The sequence below is a fragment of the Manacus candei genome, unplaced genomic scaffold (assembly GCF_025592945.1).
Source record: "Manacus candei isolate 608988 ecotype Guabito, Panama unplaced genomic scaffold, ASM2559294v1 h1tg000023l, whole genome shotgun sequence".
Classification (NCBI taxonomy): domain Eukaryota; kingdom Metazoa; phylum Chordata; class Aves; order Passeriformes; family Pipridae; genus Manacus; species Manacus candei.
Genome location: NW_026138071.1, coordinates 26,731,229 through 26,750,926, shown reverse-complemented (window position 1 = coordinate 26,750,926; position 19,698 = coordinate 26,731,229). Strand labels below are relative to the sequence as shown.

Below are 19,698 nucleotides of genomic sequence, written 5' to 3'. Positions count from 1 at the left end.
GCTACTGTCAACTTTCTCTTAACCTCTTCAAGGCACTACAGTAAAAGTTATTAACTGAAGTAATTTAGAAAACATACGAGACTGTAGATTTTTTTTTTAAAAGATAATGTGAGGCTTTGCTAATTTCTTTGTAGGTTTCCCTTCCAAGCAACCTGATGTTGACTCACCATGTTGCATTATCACAGACTCAGAGACGGGTTTGGGTTGGAAGGGACCTTACAGACCATCTCATTCCAACCCCCTGCCATGGGCAGGGCGACCTGAGGCATCATAAGACCCCTGATGCTGCTCACCTGCTGCTGTGTTACAGTTAAAGAGCTGGGTTTATTTTTGCAGCAAGCAAAGAGATTGCAGTGCCAGCAAAAACTTTCTGTGCACTAATGGATGCTCCATGGGTTAATGCTTTTATTAAAGAAGACAGCAGAGCTCTGGCTTGGTTTCTTCACAGCCAGGTGTAGCAGGAAAGCGACACAGTAGCGCTAGCAGTGGGATGGGAGCACTGGAGCAGCTGATGCAGGATACGGTGGGGATGGGGCCTGAGGATGAGCCAGCTGGGAGCTGGGGTGCTCACCCCAGCTTGGGTGGCTACAGCTGGATGCTTCAGAGCAGCCCCCAGGCCAGGAGTGAGTGGGCTGGGGCGGATGAAGCTGGGAAGGCTGGTGGGGCTTCCTGTCGGTGATGGAGGTTGCAGATCTGAGGGAAGGAAGTGTGGTCGAGTGAGATGAGCTGTAATTTTGCTTTCGTATTGCATGAGGCCCTTAACGAGCTGCTCTGTCCTCCTCAGTTATTTCATAGGGTTTGTCCAACCACTCTGTTCCAACTGACTAAAGGTTGAGGGAAGACGGTGGGAGAGCTGGGAGCCCCTGGAGTCGGAGCGGCGGGAGCAGAGCAGGCGTACCATTGGTCCTTGTAGCCAAAGCTGAAGCTTGCTGGTATATCCCAGTTCCTCCCAGCTGTTCCTCATGCTCTCCTGCAGCTTTAGCCTTGAGTGTTGCAGCTGAAGGAGGTGGGTGCCCTTTGGGAACATGTGCTTGGTCATGGTGTGTATGCTCTCCAGCCCGTCTGTAAGCATTTTAAGCTGTTAAACATTCCTCTTTCTATTTTCTTTCAGCTGCCTTTATTTTTGTTCGTTCCTCATTTTATTTTTACTAGAGTAGACTGTGTTTCCCCTCACCACTGTCTGGAGGACTGCTGCGGCTTTTGCAGGATAAACTCAAGCAGCTGGGGCGGGTGGCATCCAGCTGGGTACTCTCAGAGTGGCTGTTCCCCAAAGTCACTGATTTTGGTGATCAGAGATGTTATTTTGGGCCTTTGCTCCTAAATGATGCTCATCCAGCCTACAGCAAGGAAGTTTTCCTGTTGTTATTTTCTATTCCTGATGAACATTAAATCTTTTGATCCCTAACAAACATTAAATCTGGTGGATGCCCCATCCCTCGAAGTGTTCCAGGCCAGGCTGGATGGGGCTCAGAGCAGCCTGGTCTAGTGGTAGAGGAGTGGAACAAGATGATCTTTAAGGTCCCTTTCAACCATTATGTAATTCCATGATTCCCAGGTGTGTCCCCAGGTACATACTCCAACTAAAAGAGAGGATTCAGGCAGCTGTGGGATCTCCACCCTCAGAAATATTTTGTATTTTCAACCTTGTAGTATTTGCACAGGGGTACACCTGATTGTGACCACGTACCAGTGTATGAAGTTTAACAAGGGCTGCACCAGATTCTGCACCTGTGACGGGGCAACCCTGTCTGTGTGTATAGACCGGGGAACGAGAGGCTGGAGAGCATCTGCAGGAAGGGCCCTGGTCAAGGGCAAGTTGAATATGAGTCTGCAGTGCCCTGGCAGCCAGGAGGGACATCGGTGTTCTGGGCGCTGTCAGGCAAAGCACTGCCAGGCAGCCGAGGGAGGGGATTGTTTCGCTCTGCTCTGCTCTGGGGTGGCCTCACTTCAATATTGTGTGCAGTTCTGGGCACTGCAATATAAGAAAGACGTTAAGCTATCAGAAAGCATCCAAAGGAGGGCAACAAAGATGGTGAAGGTGCTTATAAGGAGCAGCTGAGGTCAGTTTGTTTGTTCATTCTGGAGGAGGCTGAGGGGAGATCTCATTGTGGTCTTCAACATCTTCACAAGGGGCAGCAGCAACCTCTGCTCTCTGTGACCAGTGACAGGACTCGAGGAAACGGCTGGAGCTGAGTCAGGGGAGGTTTAGGCTGGATGTTAGGAAAAGGTTCTTCACCCAGAGGGTGGTTGAGCACTGGAACAGGCTCCTCAGGGCCACAGCACCAAGCCTGACTGAGTTCAAGAAGCTTTTAGACAATGCTCTTGGGCACGTGGTGGGATTCTTTGGGTGTCCTGTGCAGGGTCAGGAGTCGGAATCGATGATCCTCATGAGTCCCCTCCAACTCAGGATATTCTATGATTCTATGCTCTTTCCCAGCACCTTCCCAAAGGCCTCTCCCCACATTTTCTTGGTACCCACAGGGAGGGTCACCAGCTGTGCACTTCTGTGGCCCAGTGTCAGGTCCTGGGAAACACAGCTCAGAGGAGGACGGAGAGGGCAGTGAACATGGAAAACGAAGATGTATTAAGCAGGGAGCACCTGTCAGGGCTTGTTAAGATCAAAGCAACCGTGGCTCCAGGCCTGGAGCTTTTTATTCACCTTGGAGGGAAGAGAAGCAGCTTAGCATTTCACCCCGTTCTGTGTGTGGAAAGGTGCAGCTGGGGCTCGAGTTGCTTCGTTGGGGTGTGTGCCCGGACCCATGACTGGCAGGTGTTCGGGCTCCCTGGAGGCTCGCCAGGTGTTTTCTGCTGTTTCAACTACAGAAATAATTTCTGGCATGAAGTTTTACGAGCTGTTTTCTGCTCTGCCGTGGTAGCCCGGTCTCTGGCTGGTGCTACCGAGAGCTCTGTGCCGCAGAGTGTCTGGGTTCAACCCAAGGGCGCCGAGCGAGCATCTGAACACCCTCTGGCTGTCTCCAGGAGCCGCCTCGGGCAGGCTGCCCGCCCCACCGCTCGCCACATGGCAACCACCGGCGGGCGGGCGGCGGCACAGCGCGGACACTTCGGCCGCCGCCATCCCGCCCCAGCGCTACGAGCAGGCAGGGAGCGCTTCCCGAATTCCGCCCGCGCAGGGCGGGTAGCGGGGAGCACTGCCGAGGGCCCGGGCCCGGGGCGGCCCCAGGGGCGGGCGGTGCAGCCGGAAGATCCCGCCCCGGTGGGGGCGGTCCCGGGCGCGGCACAGGCCGGGCTGCCCCTTCGCGCTCCGCCGCCATGGTGGGGAAGGCCAAGCGCCCGCGGCTGCACCGCGCCGCCCCCCGGGCCTGGCCCGCCCGGGACCCGCCGCCGCTCCCCGCGTCCGAGCCGGGCCCCGGCCCCGGGAAGGTACCGCGGGCGGGCAGACGCGGGCCGCAGTGACACCCCCGTCCCCACTCCCGCAGGAAGGGCCGGTCCCGCAGCCCCGCTCGGCCCCTCCGGCTCCCGGGGCTGCCCCGAGCGCGGGGCCCTGGCGCGGTGTCGGTGGATGACCCGCGGGCCCGGCCGCGGGGAGGCGCCGGTGGTGGGCGGCAGGGCCGGGCAGGCCCCGCAGGCCGGGCCGAGGGCTGCTCCTGCTTAGGAAAGCCCTGCCGGACCCTCGGTGCTGCTCTTGCGGGCTCGGTGCTCCTCGCGGGAGCGTGTGACACGGGCACAGCGGGCCAGGAGGCCGAGCGGGGGAGCCCGGGGAGCGCTCCAGCGCCGGGCCTTGCCTGTGTGCAGTGGGAGGCCCAGCGTGCTGCCCCAGGGCGGGTATCACCGCCCCGCAGCAGCAGCTGCGATCCCCAGGCTTGCAGAGAGCCCACGCAGGGTGGTGACAGATGTAGGGGGGTAGCAGCACTGTTCCTGCTGCTGGGGACAGGGTGCCTGTGCTGCGTTGCAGTGGGGGTAACGTGGATGCAGCAGTGAGGATCATTGCCAACAAGTGTTGGGAGAGAAGGGGTGAGAGAAGAGGCTGCCTGGCTCATTTTGCAGTGGTTCTCTTTGATTTTAGGTTAGGGCAGGTGGAGAGGAGCTGTCAGTTTGCACACACAATCATGTAGGAGATGCAGACAGTGTCTGGTTTCCCCAGCTGTGTTATGAGTACACACTTCAGGTTAAAGCTGGATGCCTTCCCTAGCCCCCTCACAGCAAGAACCCAACAGCAGTAAATGTTTTTTATGTGCCTAAGCTTTCCTTGTGAGGGTGGAGGAATTGCCTGTGCCAAATACAGCTGGCTTTATACCACTATGAAGTTATGTGTCAGTGCTGGTAGATACTGCTGGCTAAAGTAATAAATTCTTCTAATCCAGCCAGAGTAGCTACTGCAGGGCTTAGGACTTAGAGGCGCTGCATGCTTAAAGCATGATGCCCAAGATCTAGTGAGTTGCTAGTAGTCACTGAATCTGCTTAATGTCCATCGCTTTAGGCTTTAATCCCCTAATCTGCTCATTTGTTGCTTATCTGTATTGTTCTGTACCTGTAATAAATCTGTCATTTGCTAAGGGTGCTGTTCGAAGCTCTTCTGGGAGAGCTCTCCTGAATGCACTTCAGTGAGGTGAGGTCAGGTTGAAGCAGAAATCTGTTAGGAGCAGAACAGTCCAAAATGAGACTTTGTGAAACTTCCACTTCTGTGTGGAAGAGCCTGGTGGGGGGCAGGCAGGCCAATGGGGTGACTTACCTGCCCCTGCCAGCTCAGGAGAGGCACCTGCTCCCTACCACTGTCCCCTTCTGGATGGTGCTAGGTTTGATTTTTTAGGGGGGGATTTTTTAACTAAATGTTGCCTGGTCATGTTTATACTGATTCCTGGTTAATGTTTCTTTTGGATAAGGACTGGGACTTCTCATCTTCTGATGTCTTTTCTGGGCTGAAGATTGACCCTGATACCCTGGTCAAGAAGCTCGACTTGGACTCCAGAAGCATCACTTCCTCCAGGACAGGTTTGTTGTATTTTGAATGAGTGCCACATAAGGTTGTGAGCAAAGACACTGGGGACTGTATTTGCCATGACTGTCAGAACAAGCCCAGGGGAATACAACCCAAACATCCCTTCCCATGTTCCTGCGAGGGCCTTTAAAAGAGGTTTGGTTTTGTTTGGGGTGGAGGCAGAACAGCAAGGATGTGCTTGGTGATCCCTAGATGGGGAACTAGCTTCATGTTATCTGTGGGGTGTCCTCATGCAGCCCAAGACTCCCAGGGGTTGAGAGGACAGCAGGGGCCAGGCTGCGACCTGATCTCTGAGCTTCCTTTATGGCTGCTTTTGCCTCACTAGCAGCTGCCATTCATAACCCAGTATTTTGTCAGCAAGTTGCTCATTGTGTACCAACAGTGCTATACACACTGCAGCCTGACTGCAGCAAGTCTTCTCCTCCTGTCCTTTACTGTTGCTCCCTGGCTGAAGGACTCATGGCAGAAGTGTCCAGCTCGCAGGGAGTATGGGAAGTGAGAGTGGGAGCAGGGAGGACGTGATAGAGCCTTTTGATTTCTAGTCCCACAACAAGGAAATGCTCCCTCTGACTGCTCGCTGACAGGCAGAGCTAGAGGTGAAAGCAGGTTTCACCTCTGAATGGAACCTGATGGCACAGCAAGCTGTCCTGATGCAGAAGGTGTGTGTGACTCCCAAATACCTTGTTTGCAAACTAAATGAATTTCTTCTCTTCGTGCATATAAATACTACAGTGACTTTGTTTTCAGGGCTACAAACAAACCCAGTAGCCACTCAAGGGCTAGTGGTTACCTGAGCAGTGGTGAGCTGCCTATTGTTCATATTTGGTCACAGAGCAGAGTGAGGAAGTGGAGGGGTTGTTTGAGGACACATTTGCCTGCTGCCTGCACAGTAACCTTGGTGAAATGCATTGTTTTCAAAACAGCGAGTTCACTGTTGGTAACTCTCCTGGGAAGAGGACATGTATGCATCTGTGTGTGCATGTGCACATTGCCATCTCTTTAATTAAATCAGGCAGCATGTTGAGGGCTGGCAGCCTGCAATCCCAGCCCTTCATTGCAGAGTACAGCTGCACATGTCTGGGTTATAAATAGAGCCGTGCTGCTGGTCCCTGTGCAGTGCTGATGATGCAGATGTGTGGTGCCTGACTGCCTCTCTCTAGGCTATGTACTGGCTTCCTGCAGACAGTGATGCTGACCCTGATGCTTTGTATTCCCTCTCAATTTACAGATGATCAGCTAAAAATAACTGTTCATTTGGGAGCTCAAAACTGTATTTCAACAGGCAAAAAGTGATTTGATTATTTTTTTTACATCCTCCCGAGCTGTTGTGCCCTTTCTTCTTGTCTCACTCTGGAGCCATGTAGAGGCTTTTTCATTATGGAAATCAATTCATTTTTTTGTGTTAATTCAGTGAACTGTAACTAGGCTGTGCATACAATGGCAGACAGCCTGGAGTTAGAAAAGAGATTCTAGGCAGACATCCTTTGTCTCCTGGCATCTCTGGTCAGCTCAGACCCTGTTCAGCAGAAAATTCAGCTTGACTTCAACCTTTCCTCCACCCCATTCTTCCCTTCCCCCTCAGCTTAGTGCACAGGGCAGGAGGGTAGGATTCTCCTACACATTGCTATTTTAAGATTTAATAGCAAGACAAAAGCGTGCTTCTCTCCCACTTGCTTTTCAAGCTCTGAGAAGGTCAAGTTGGCAGACTGTAGGTGGGCTCACTCTATCTCATGTGCTTTTCATAGCTAGAGAAATTTTTTTTTTTTTCTGCCAAGGATGCTGTGTGGCAGTTGATAAAGCAGGTATGTTTGTCCTCTATCTGCGTGTGTGCCTCACGTTATCCAAGATTTATCAAAGATTATCCAAGACTGCTGATATCTGTGTGTTTTGTGTTTTGATCTGGCCTTGTGCTGTGACTCTCTTCCAAATAAAATTTAGGCTGAGGAAGCGCTTGGAATTGGATTAAATTTTAGAAGATGTCAACTTGGAGCTCAACAGTGGCCGGAAAAGCAAATTGGCTGCTGGGGAGTGGGAGGAAAAGAGAATGATGTGGAGAGCATTGTTATGCCCTGAAAATAAATCCATGACACATGCAGCTATTCAATGCTATGTGTAGCATCACAGAGGCTAACTAAACAACAGCAGAGCATGGTTACTTCCAGGGGATGAAAGGCTTCATCTGGAAGACCTGCTTTGATGTCCCAGAGCCAAAGGGATACAATCCTGCAGGAAACCAAGCAATCGTGGTGGTGGGGCTTGGGGGCTGTCATCTGTGGTTGTCAATAAGGGAGGCCACCTCTCTCTCTACATTATTTCCCCTTAGTTTTCCCCAGTTAGTAAGTGACCAGCTTTTGGCTGTGGTTATTCTGAGGGAACAGGGGGAAACACGATGTGAAAGTTGGAAAGTTCAGTGTCTCTGGCAGGGTTAACATCTCATTTAACACGAGTGGTTGTGTGTGCTGGTGCTGAAAGGAGATGGAAAGAGGCCCCTTGTTCTGGGAGGATAAAGTGGGGTGTTGTTTCTTGCCAGCCAAAACCCTTGTTTTTCTGGGGGTTGCTGGTGAATCCAGGGTGCCCTTTGGAAGTATCTGTTACTCTTGGTAATGGTCTGTTGTTTCCCTTGGACACAAGGCTGATTCAGCGTGCTTATTAGTGTGAGGTACCAGCTCATCAGGCTGTTCTGGCATCAGTAATCCTTGTGGCATGAGAAGGAGAGGGTGGAACTGTAACAAAAAATGTCACCAAAATGGAATTGATTGTAGGTGAGTCTTGCATTGTGTTACATAAAAAGCCAGTGGTCTAAAACGGAAAGTATTTTAATGCAGGAGCTCTGAGCTGTGTCGTGCTGTGAAAAAGACCTGCTGCCACTACTTTCCCCTTCTCTGCTTTTTGTCTTTAATCATTAGCTCGTGTTAATGCCAAATTCCAGATGATTTCCACACACACATAGGTAACAAAAGCCAGTGCCATCCCTGTGAGCGCTGGAGTTCAGTCCATGAGTTACTTGCTTGCTCGGTGATTGTTTCCTGTCAGGGTAGTTTACTTAGCCACTGACGTAATATAAATTCAAAGGCTTTGCCATAATCTAATCCGGGCAGGGACCTCTGTGACTCATGGGAGTGAATAAATCTCATCTGGGTGAGCCTCTGTAGCGTGGGAATTAAAATGTTTCCTACCAAGTCAGAAATAATGGCCTGTCATATAGGGGATTGCTGCTGCTTTTTCTTGTTTGTTTGTTTTCTTTAGCTTTGCTTCCTCAGTGTTTGCTCATTGAAGCGAGGGCCTGTTCAGGCATGGCTCTGGCAAACCAGTTGCCTGTGAAAGTCTCTTTTTTTTGGAGTGGATGATGAACCAGCTGTGGAATGATATGAACAACTGGACTGGTAGCTTCCTGCTTTATTTTCAGCTACTCCAGAAGGGAACTGTGACAAGCTGTGTTGTTGAGAAAGCAGAAGTGCAACAGCAGCAAGTTCATAATTGCTAGTGAAACCTTAGCTTTTCATCCTGATTTCTGAGTTTGTGGCCTGAGTAGCTTTTCCTGCAGATTCTCTAGCTCCCCCTGTGCCACCGGTGAGCCAGGAAAATGTGAAATGTGGATTAAAACCATTTGCTTCCCCTGGTCCTGGACCTGTTATTGGTCTTTCAAGAGACCATAAGGTGTACCAGAGGGTAGGTTTGGATTGGAGTTAAAGAGTGAGAGCGGTGAGGCCCTGGCACAGGTTGCCCAGAGAAGCTGTGGCTGCCTCATCCTTGGAAGTGTTCAAGGCCATTTTGGATGGGAGTGGGGCTTGGAGCAACCTGGTCTAGTGACAAATGAAAGGCAGGTTGGACTAGATGCTCTCTGAAGGTTTCTTCCATCCCAAATCACTCCGTGAGTCTGTGGTTCTGTACCAAGGTGTGGGGCATGGAGTCCTGTAGGACATCAGCCTGGACAGAGGTTGTGGTCTGAAGTCCAGGACTGTCTTGTGGCGTGGGATCCTCTGTCAGTGGCACAGAGGGGAGTAGAGCAGAGAAATTCCTGAGCATCTGACAAGGAATTCCCTTATCCTCCTGAAGAGATGTGGAGATAGGAGAGAATAAAATCAGACCGGGCAGGAACCTGACAGCAGTGAATAGAATTTCTAAAGTCTCCAGGCTGTGTACAGCCTTGCTTTCCCCCTTTCTGAGGTTCTCTGTGAGTTCCTTTTGTTACCAAGCCTCCCTCTGCAGCGTCACTGACTGTGCCTCTCTGGTTTGTACCTCAGCTTCTGCTCAGAAGTTCCATATCTGCTGGGTCTGTCACATTATCTGCTTCCTTCTGCTTGGGCTCTGCACCCGCTTGTCCAATTTATTTCCTCTTTTTGAAGCTTCATAGAGAAGCAGAGAAGCTGTGGTTGGTTGGCATTGTGGTCCTGCATTAACTTCATGCAATATGATTTGCTGTCCTGTTTTAGGTTTGTTTTCCTTTTTTTTATGGGTGATGTACCAGAATCCCTGTGAGATCCCTCTGACAGTATTGCTGTTCCTGCAGTGTCTGGACTCGTGGTTACCCTTGCAGTGGATCCACTTTCGTGTTGCTGGCAGAACTGCAGATATGGCCAGGCTCCCTTTACTCTTCAGGAGCTCTTGACAGGATGCAAATCTTTGTGTCCTGTAATTTATTCCTGTCTGTTCATTGCATTTCTGCTTGTTTGTTGCCTTAAATATTATGGTTCCTCCTCTTTAATCCTCATCCCTGATCACCTTCCTCTTTGTTTGCATTTTGGGTTTTTCCCCTCTGCTGGCATAATGGGGTGTTTAACAATAGAAGGATTAAAAAAAAAACAAACCTGTTTGTTTTAATGAATGCACTCTTTCTGAATATTCGTTCTAAGCATTTTCTGCTTTTTCTTATTGCATGTTGGGGAATTTTTAAATCTGCTTGTGCTGGTCATCCAGCATATCCCTGGTGTGGAAAGCTGCTGGATCCTCACAGTTCTGCTGCTGTTGCTTTTCTTCAGTTTTCCGTTCCGTGCTGGCAGCTGTCACGCCTGTCTTATGTTTGTTTTGTGCAGAACGCCTTCCCCAAGCTGTTCCCCACCGTAACACCCCTCAGATGGAAAGGGGTGTAAGCAGGTTGCTCCACACTCTGAGGATGGCAGTGAGCATCCTGTGAGGAGCTGCTGCAGCACCTCCGACGTGCGCGTGGAGTGTGACGTGCGGCGCCAGTCCAAAATGACAAGGTGTTCCTGCTCTGTCTGTCTTTGTTATCAGCTGCCTAAGCTTTGGTCTGTGTGGATTTTGGGAGTGGTGAGATGCTCTCCCTGAAGCTGGTGTCGGAGGTAGCCTGCTGGCGATGCCCTTGGTGCTGTTGCACTGAAATCGTTTTAACGTCTTTGAAAATACCTGGTTGGCGCGTGGATCTGGGAGGAGCAGCTTTGCATTTGAGCTGGGAATTCCTGCTTTAGCTCCCCTCCTCCACCCTGTACCTTCTGCAAGATGTCTGTCTTCCTTCGTGTCACCCGCACAGATCAAGTATGTGTCCCAGGAGTGGGCATGCAGGTCTCTGCTCAAATGGCAAATTTCCCTCCGTGAGCTGGTGTTGCTTCTGACATTGTGTGTGAAAGTCCTTGAAACCTCTAGTAACAGAATTTGCAAGAAAGGAAAAATTCCCAGGGAAGGGAAAATGCTAGGCAGAGATTAAACAGGCAAAGTGATATTCTTTACCCTCTCTCCCTGGCCCAAGGTTGGCCATCCTGGTAGCTTGATAAAGTGACAGATGGCAATTTACCATGTCTGGGTAAATGGCTTTAGTAGCAGTTTAAGTTCCTTTTCCCTTGCTTTTTAACTGAAATCTGTTTGGTTTGTTGACTGCACATCATTAGGAGCTGCTCTTATCTTGACAATGCCAGATCACCTTTTAAGGGCAGATTTGGTGTGTGAGTTTCTAACAGGCTGTTAGAAGACTGCACTGTGTTTGAAAGGAGCTGCGATAGCGGTTTGTGGTAGGGGAGGCCTCTCCAGTGAGGTCACACGACCTCAGTCTACAGGACACCTCAAACAGATTCTGTAGTTTTCAACAACTCACCTTGAAACCAGAGGGTTTTTCTGTTCCTTTGGTCGGGAGAATTAAAGTCAGTGGGATCTTGATTCAGGAGTCAGATTGACCAAGTTCTGTAGCAGTGGTGAACAGCTGTGGGGACTGCTTGAAACAGAGAACAGTGACCTGCTGTGGGTAGCTCCTGGGAGAATTTGGAGTGAGAATCTTACTGAAAGCTAAAAACATCGGTGCCTTAAATGATAATAACTAAAAAAAAAAAAAAAAAAAAAAAGGTAAAAAATCCACACTGCTTAAAGTTACTGTAACAATTTGTCTGTGCTGTGAGAATAGCTGTAGGAAGCTCCACTTTAATTAAAGTCAATGCAATTAATTTAAAAGCGGTAAATGAGTGTCTGAAACTCTGAAACTTGCACTATTTCCAGTGCTTTGACTTCCCTTCTGGAGACAGACCATTTCCATGTTGTGAGCGCCTTCTGCCAGATTATGGGAATCAGTTGTGTTAATATTTACGGAACTAATTAACTGTTTTGTTTTCTTCCCCTCCCTCTAGCTGTGGCTAAGTCCCTGTTCTTAAAATTAACATTAAAAAGCCCCAAAAGCTCTAATTAACTAGTGGTCATGAATACTGAGCGTTACACAGACACAGGAAAGTTTTCTAGAGAGCCCCAGGCTCCCAAAATGTTTGCAGCCTGCTCCAGGGGAGGAGGCTGTCAGTGGTGGGAAGAGCCTGAAGTGAAACTTAGGAGTTTGAAGGATGTGTCAGATCCCTGTTCTTTCTTATTATGGTTGGCTCCTTGGCTGTGCCTGCTGTGTAATGCTCACCAGTAGCACTGGTGGAAGTTCAGTGCTTGCCCTGGAGCAGCCTTTCTGTGCTGCTGGGTGGCTGGAGAGGAGGGTACAGCTCAGTGAGGGACTGGGGACTCCTTTGGTGAGGCTCCTGAGCTACTGCTCTGTGCATTTGCAAAGCCTTCTTCTGGCCTTTGTGAAAGCTGAGTGCCCCCAAACATGTGCTTTTTAGGTCAAACGTGTCAGTCCCTTGTGCCCCTGAAGGGACTGAATTTGGGGCCAGTGTGCCTCTTTGCCTTCCTGGCGAGGTGTGACAGGGCGTGGCAGTTGCAAGTCATGCCACCTCTTGCTCTGTGTGATCATGAGTTTTAAAAGGATACTAATCTAGCGTGGTATTCTCCTGCTGAATAAATGAGTTTAAAATGGTCAGACATCCTTACTTACACAAAAATAGATGAGCCCTGTTTAGGAGAGTACTGGAGCTGCAGCATTGCAGAAGAGCATTGTGAACTGAAATCTTTGTCTTTGCTGTACTAACACTAAAGCTTTGGCATAATTGAGTTATAAAATTATAAGTGCTACACAGAGAGAGGTGGAATGGCTCTGCACCTGTGGCAAAGAGACTTCCCAGCACAAGTCTCAGTAATGCAAACCTCTCGTGGGGCATGAGAGGGGTAGTTTCACCCTGCATAAACTGAGAAACCGAATCCCAAGAGGGGTGAAGAAAGGCTTGTGGAGAGGGCAGATGGATAGCTCTGGAAGTCAGAGCCCTTTCCTTCTCCCCAGCAGCAGTATGGGGCAGTGTCAAGCTGTCAAACCTCTCTGAAATACATTTCCTGGGAGTCTAATAGATGCTCTTTTTAGATAATTGGTAGAGGCTGGTAAAGGGTGGATGGGATGAGAGGTTTCCCTCTTCCGGGTTGCCCCTTCTGACTTGCCTCGACATGCTTTTTAGGTGCAGGAATAAGTCAGCCTCCTCTTTCTTCTGCTGACACCCCTGGGAAATGCCTGTGTGAGGAGGTTATTTTGCTTGGGTATTTTTTCCACAAACTTCCATGCTACATAAAACAGATTTCTGTTTTACTGACAGACAAATCTTTGCCCTGCTAATATGGGTCTTACTGAGGCTGTGTATTTAAAAGGAGATCTCAAGTGTTCATGTCTGTCATTCAGAGAGGCATCTATAGTATTATTCTATTCTGTGCAAGTTATCTTTTATTCTAGTCTTTGTGAGCAATTTATGGGTCAAGGTTTTCTTTATGCTTGGGTGAAAATGCATATGTCAGCTGAAGGTCTGTTTACCCCCTTTAGCATTTCAAAGTGGCACTATTGATGGTCATATGTGGCATAACTGGTAACAACACTTAATTTGGGTTTAGCTTTTTAGTCAAGTGGCTTATAAAAAGGAAATAAGAGGGTTTTGTTGTTTTTTAAAATAAGGTTTTTAACACCGTAAATCTCAGTGTACGTTGTCTAAGCTAACTGCAGGAAACATAACTATGCAAGGATTAAATGAGTAGGTACTGAAGTATTCTGGGTTGTTTGAAATGGTGATTTGGACAGGTTTAGATTAAACTAGCAGTGTTGCAAATATTCCGTGAGGCTAACCACAAAAAATCCTGGAGAAAATCCTGCTGGAGGTGAATAGATGTTCAAGCAAGAAGGGACTGTGAGCTGGAAGGTACTCTTGAAAACGTTCCATTTAGTGATATTGGTAACCAACTCCAATGAAACGTGGTGTTCTAGAGAGCCCGTGGCAGAAAGTCTGAGGGAAGATGGGACGCACAAACTTGTTTCCTGACCCCCCTGTGCTGTGTACTCGACTGTGCGTGGAGAACACACAGCAAATCAATAGATCTGCTTAAAGACTCTGGGCTTCTGTGGGTGTCATGGACATTCGCACCTCCTGTGGCTGTGTGTGTGCAGACTCTGGGCTCGTTTCCTTTTGTTGCATTTCCTGGCTACGCTGCTTTTTAACTTTGTTTTTCCTTATGTCTGTTTTCCTCTCAAAGATTATTTGTAAATTCAGGTCACTGAGCGTTCTTATGTAACGGGAATGTGCCTCTTTAGCATGGGGAGGACATTCCCAGCTGCCATGAGTAAAGGCTGTGTCTGTGCATGCAGGAGTTATTTTGCAATGTGCTTTGAGTTGAAATAACCTGGTGATCCTATCGATAGGGAGGCATGGAAAGCCTCTTCCAGACTGCAGGAATTCTGCTGCCAGAAATCCCAGTTTTAACCGTGTTTTGCTCAGTGAAGCCTCTGGCTGTTGCTTTTGATTCATGCCAGTGATTTGTGACAGCAGGGCTGGGCTTAGGTGTAGGCTGGGCTTAGGTGTAGGCTGGGCTTAGGTGTAGGCTGGGCTTAGGTGTAGGCTGGGCTTAGGTGTAGGCTGGGCTTAGGTGTGCTCCTCTGTGGATACAGGTGTGCTTGTTGCTTTAGTGCCTGTACCTGAGTGGGTTTTATTTATGGAAATAGCATAAAAATGTGCAGATACTGCTAATGTGGAGTTATTATGACTTCTTCATATATTTTTTTCCTCCAAAATAGAGGGCATTGGGCTGTTTACTTGTATTGGATGTAAGTAGCAAGATTTTGGTAGTGGAGGAGAGGCCAGAGCTCTCATGTTCTGGACACATCCAGGTCCAGGAGCTGAAGTGCATTCAGTGCAGCCACAGCTGAGCCTGTCTGCCACAATGGTGCTGTGTCTGGAAAAACATGTAATTAAGAAGGAGTGGAAAAAAAGAGGAGTAGAAAAAGTGAGAGCCCTGTGAAGACCAGGGACGGAAAAGGAGGAGAGGAGGTGCTCTCCCATGGGAAGGACCCCAGTGGGTAAGTGTGAGGAGGAAGGAGCAGCAGAGAGCGACTGTAATGCCATTCCCTGGCCCCTTGGGCTGCTTAAGGGAGTCAGGAATGAAGGAGTGGAGCTGAGAAGGGTGGGGGAAGGTGTTTTAGTGTCTGTCATTGTTTTTCACCGCCTGATTCTATTTTCATTGGCAATACATTGCATTAATTTTCCCCAAGTCTGGTTGGTTTTGCCTGTGATGGTAATTGGTGAGTGTTCTCCCTGTTGTTTATCTCAGCCCACAAACTTTTCATCTTATTCTCTTCACCTGTTCTTTTGAGGAGGGGGAGGGAGGGAGCAGCTGGGTGGGCGTCTGGCAGCTGGCCCAGGTCAACCCATTGCATCACTGTAGCTCAGTAAAAATTGAGATGAAGCTCAGTACCAAGTAGAACTGTTGCTCTATGGCTGTTCCTCTGCCTTCCTTACTGTCTCTTTCAACTGAATGTCTCCTGAGCATTGTGCAGATCCACCTTGCATGAAAACTGAATTCCTTTGCTTTTCATTAATGCTCAAAGATGTTTAAGCAAGTCGTTATCCCACGTGCCTGTGGTACGTGTATACCTGTAATAACATTGTGGCCCTTGCATCCTGAGGGTCAGAATTAGAACCTCTCCCCTCCTTCTGTTCAGGGAAGGAAAGGGAACAGAACAGGGCACAGCCATATACTCTAAGTTCAGGGAAGTACAGAGTAGATCTTGGGTCCATCCAGATGTTTCTTCTGCGTGTCTTCGCTGTGTAGGAGGTGCTGCCTTGCTCCAGCTGTGCCTGCATTGTTGACAACTCTGTAGCAAGAGAGCAGAACAAATCTGCCAGAACAGAGAGTGTTCTTTTTCAGATGTTAGAAGTGCTCATTAGAGGGCAGCAAAATAACTCTTCCTTTTTCTAGGTCAGGTCTATATTTTTGAATGATATTTTTCATCTCCACAGGGCACAGAACAAAATTTTCCAGTTCCTCCTTCAGTTTTTCCTGGTGCAGTAAGTGTAAAAAACAACAATGCTTATATGAAAACCTTAACCAGTATAAAAAAAACCAGGGAGTAATTACAGTAAAACCTGCTTCTTGGAAGCTTGGAAGGGTTGCAGGCTCAAACAAGGGAGAGCTTCTCTAAGATTAAACCACAAATGGTCAGCACAATATGTGGAAAAGCAGCCAAAGGAATCTTTCAGAACTAACTTGTTTTTTGCTCAGCCTAATTCTTATTTGACTTATATGTCCATATGCATTTATGGATTTGTTTGCTGTGCTCCAGCTGTGGCTGCCACCTTTTTCTGCTTGAAGAAAGTGTTAAAGAACCAGTCTTGCTTCATCTGAAAGTAATCTTTAAATGAGATCTGATGGTACCACCCCCCTATCCTCTGTAATGTAAACACTATAAATAATTTTGACGCAGTCTTTAAAGGCTAAGTGAGGCTGGGATTTGGAGTCCAGCATCACAATACTTAAATGCATTATTTATTATGTAACATCCGTGGAAGAAGGCTGTAGCACTGACTTTGCAGCTAGTGTGCTTCAGGCTTCAGAAAGAGCTGTGTACAAATCCTGGCTAGGAGTGAACATCTCCTCTATGAATATCTCCTGTACGCGTCTTACTGGCAATATTTTGCACACTGTTGACCTTTGGGGGAGGTGAACTGGTTCCAGCAAAGGCAACTGGAATAGCAGGAATGGCAGGAAAAATATTTTTTTTTCCAGTTTTAGCAGCATCAGCCATTGGTTTCCAACAGCTGGCTCTGATTTTTGGAAGGTCCTCAGTGGAAGCAAAGCTTCATTAACTAATCTTTGCTTCTTGGCCTGGCATGGTAGAGCACATATGAGGATTGGCAGGGGGGGACAATGACACGTTTCTCTCTTACCCACAATGTCTTGGGTGTTTTGACATTACATCCTGCAGATTTCCTTATCTCCCTATCCCCTGCCCGAAGGTGTCCACCCAAAGGGGCAGGTTCCTCACAACTTGGTGGATGCCATGTGTTCCTCATATGGGTGGGGGCTCTACCACAACACCATGGACTTGGCTGCTGCTTTCTGTCCTGAATTATTTTTAGGATGGTGATATGCAAACCTGCAAACCTCTGAAATGGAACAGCCTTCTTGTTATCATCAAACATTGTTCCTGGCACAGTGGCTTGGATCAGTCCTACCTCCTGAAGAAGTCCAGATTGTGCTTTGCACTCTTGGTTTGAGATCTGCCATGATGCTGGCATTTCTTCAAGTTGTGCTGCGACACCTCAGCAAAGGCAGGACTAAATGGGGAGGTCCTCATCAGGAAAGGAAAGCTGAACAAAGCCAGAAAAATGTGAAAAATAGCTCATAGCTCTTGGCAACTCTTGGTCCATTAGGTAAAATTAATATCCTGTCAGTGGGGTAAAAATATTGAACTCAGTCTTAGACCAAGTGAGACTCAGTGATGAGTCTGTAGGCATGTGGATCTCAATCCATTGGACTGTGATCCATATTAGGAAATTAGCAGGCACTGTGCTCATGCCATAGCCCTTTTCATGCAGAGAAATACTGTTTCTGCCAGCATCATCTGTGCAATGTGGAAAGATCTGCTGGCCTCTCTTTTACAGTGAAAGCCTTTCTCTTCTGGGAACTAGTATGGTATTTTGTTGGGGATGCAGGTGTTCTCAGTAGGTATAGCTTTTTGGGCACGGTGAGCCTAAATATTTCAAGATACTGCTTGGGAAGGGGGGTGTGGTTTTTGTGTTCATGGAGCACTTTCTTCACAGGAAGGATGCCAGTCCTTGTTCCCCTGTAAGCATGGGGATACTGAACCAGAGAGGTGAAGGGGCAGGTGTGTCTCAAGGTTTGCTGTTGTAGTCTCAGACCTAAGAAGATCAAGGCAATGCCAAATGTCTGGCAGCTCTGAAAGCTGAGAGCAAGGAGTGTCAGAGAACTACTCACAGTAGTTTGGGTCCTTCCCCACCCCGTTATTTCTTTTAACGTCATGGGTGTTCTTGCCACAGCTCTGTGCTGGCAGCTGCTGATCTCATCCCTGTGTGGGGTGGATGGGGCTGGACCCACTTGTTCTAGCGCAGACACAGTGTAAATGAGACTTCTTACTGTCTGCCTGTGCTGCTGGCAGGGGGGGTAGAGAGAATCAAGTACAAAGTGTCAGAGCCCTGTCATTTTTTAAATATTTTGCTTGCTTTAAAATAGATTCTACCAGGATAATGTCATTCCGAGATGGATGACCGATGCTGATCTGCAAGTTTCAAATAAAGAAAAGGGGAAGAGGTGATGGGCTGGAAAAAAATTTTAAAGAGCTGCTGCCTTTCCTAGAGGGGCCTAGATTTAGATTTTTCTTTTTTAAAGGTTTTATTTGCATTTAAGTGAGCCAAATGGGCATGCACATTGGAGTAGAGGGGCTAGCTCTAAGACTTTTTTGGAAAAACAACTCTCGGGTGACACAAGACACAAAGTCTTGTGTGAGAATCATTGTGGGTAAGACAGAGTCCCCAACAGAGTAGCCAAGCCTAGCTTTGTCAGGAGATGAAGAATGCTGTGGGAGGTCTGCAGTGAAGTGATGATCACAGAGGTCTGTGAGCTGGTGATTCTGCTGGTGCCTCAGGGCTTTTGGGAGCTCTGGACTGTGAGCTGAAGCGGAAGAGCAGTTGAGACAGCATAAAAGTGGCAGCCACCAGAAGTGGCAGAGGCTGCTGGAAGAGGTGGTGAAGCAGTGTTTGGACCAGTTCCACTTACGGGGCAGTCTGGGCTCACAGGAGGAGGGAAGGAGACTTGATGTGCTTGGGCATCACCTGGAATGAATGTTTTCATGGGCTAGGCTTCTTGAACTGTGTAATCAACACCACCACACAAAAAAAACCCCAAACCAATAGTTCACTGTGTAATGTTGGAGTGGTAGAACTGGTAAGATCCATTCAAGGTTAAAGGGCTGTTAGTAACACACAGGCTTCATGCAGACACAGGATCACCTCAGTCTGTCCTTTAGGGGCTTCTGCTTGGCAGCTCCAGTCTAGACCTTGTGCTGAAACATTTACTTATCAATGGCAGTCAGTTGTCTAGTGCTGCAAGAAAAAAATCACCTTGTGTCTGGTCTGGACATAACTTGCCCTGTGAGCTGGGAGGGCTATGTGGGGCAGGAGTGAGTCCCTGGGTGCAGCAGGTGTTAACCTGCAGTAGATGCTTGAGAATGGGCTTGAGTTATCTCTCCACTCCAATTGCAGACCAGAGCAACGTGGATTTCATGCCTTGTGCTTCTCCAGGTGATTATTTTTCTAGCTCCATTCTTCAAATGCTTCCCAGTTTTGAAATCTGCTGTGTGTGCTCCTAAAAAAGGAGAGGGGAGGGTTGTGCATTGCTGATCCTGCATGTCGATTGTTGCCCAACTGAGCTGGAAGCTGGAGATCAAGTGTATGCCTGTCACAAACAATTTGGGAAGCTTTCCAGGGTCTTCTCACTCTCCTTCCTACTTTATATTTATGCTAGTGCTTTAGTCCTCTGTGTGTGCAGTAGTTTATAAAACCACTTACCCTGCAAGTGTTGTTGGAACTGACCAATCAGAATGTAACTGGGATCAAGCTAATAACTCTTAAATTATGTAAATAATGAATGTCTGCTGGTGTTATACAGGCTGAGTTGTGGAGCTCTTTTTGATGTCTAAATCTAAAATTATCTTGTATATATTGCCTAAGCAGGCTGTCAGGTAAAAGAAATTAATATGGTTACATTTAATATGTGGCTGTTTGGTTGTAGAAGATGTGGTTGGACTTTATGTTCCCTCAGTGCTCCCAAGCTGTAGGTGTTTGGGTTTCCTGGTGTGTAGGAGCTCTGACAGCTGCAGATGGTGGGATTAACTCCTTGACGTATTGTTGTGCAACAGATAGGGCAGCATGGGGAGGGAGAGCACACTATGTTAATCTGCCACACAGACTTTAAAATCAAGGGCAAGCTCTGACATGTGATTATTTTTTTCATTTCCCTGTCAATGCATGGAGTGTTGTGAGTGGGGAAACGAACCCACGCTGTGGGGAGCCTGAGACCAGACGCGTTAAAGAATCCGAAGAGAAGTGCCAGGAGAGGAGAATTAATCAACAGTTAAAATAACCCAGTGGAAATTTTGCCATGGT

The 19,698-nt window shown here is 48.2% G+C and overlaps 1 protein-coding gene across 2 annotated transcripts in view; it reads left to right on the top strand.

The window, feature by feature from the left end:
- The first annotated feature begins 3,004 nt into the window (after nucleotides 1-3,004).
- Nucleotides 3,005-19,698, top strand: part of SLX9 (SLX9 ribosome biogenesis factor) — a 36,893-nt gene continuing 20,199 nt past the window's right edge. Inside the window, exons 1-2 of one of the 2 annotated variants that reach the window (XM_051787203.1) lie at nucleotides 3,005-3,094; nucleotides 4,842-4,950. In XM_051787203.1, the coding sequence (XP_051643163.1) occupies nucleotides 3,020-3,094; nucleotides 4,842-4,950 (184 nt within the window). In that variant the 5' untranslated portion in view covers nucleotides 3,005-3,019. Of the gene's footprint in view, nucleotides 3,095-3,214; nucleotides 3,382-4,841; nucleotides 4,951-19,698 lie in introns of those variants that run through there. The other variant, XM_051787204.1, reaches the window with a different exon arrangement.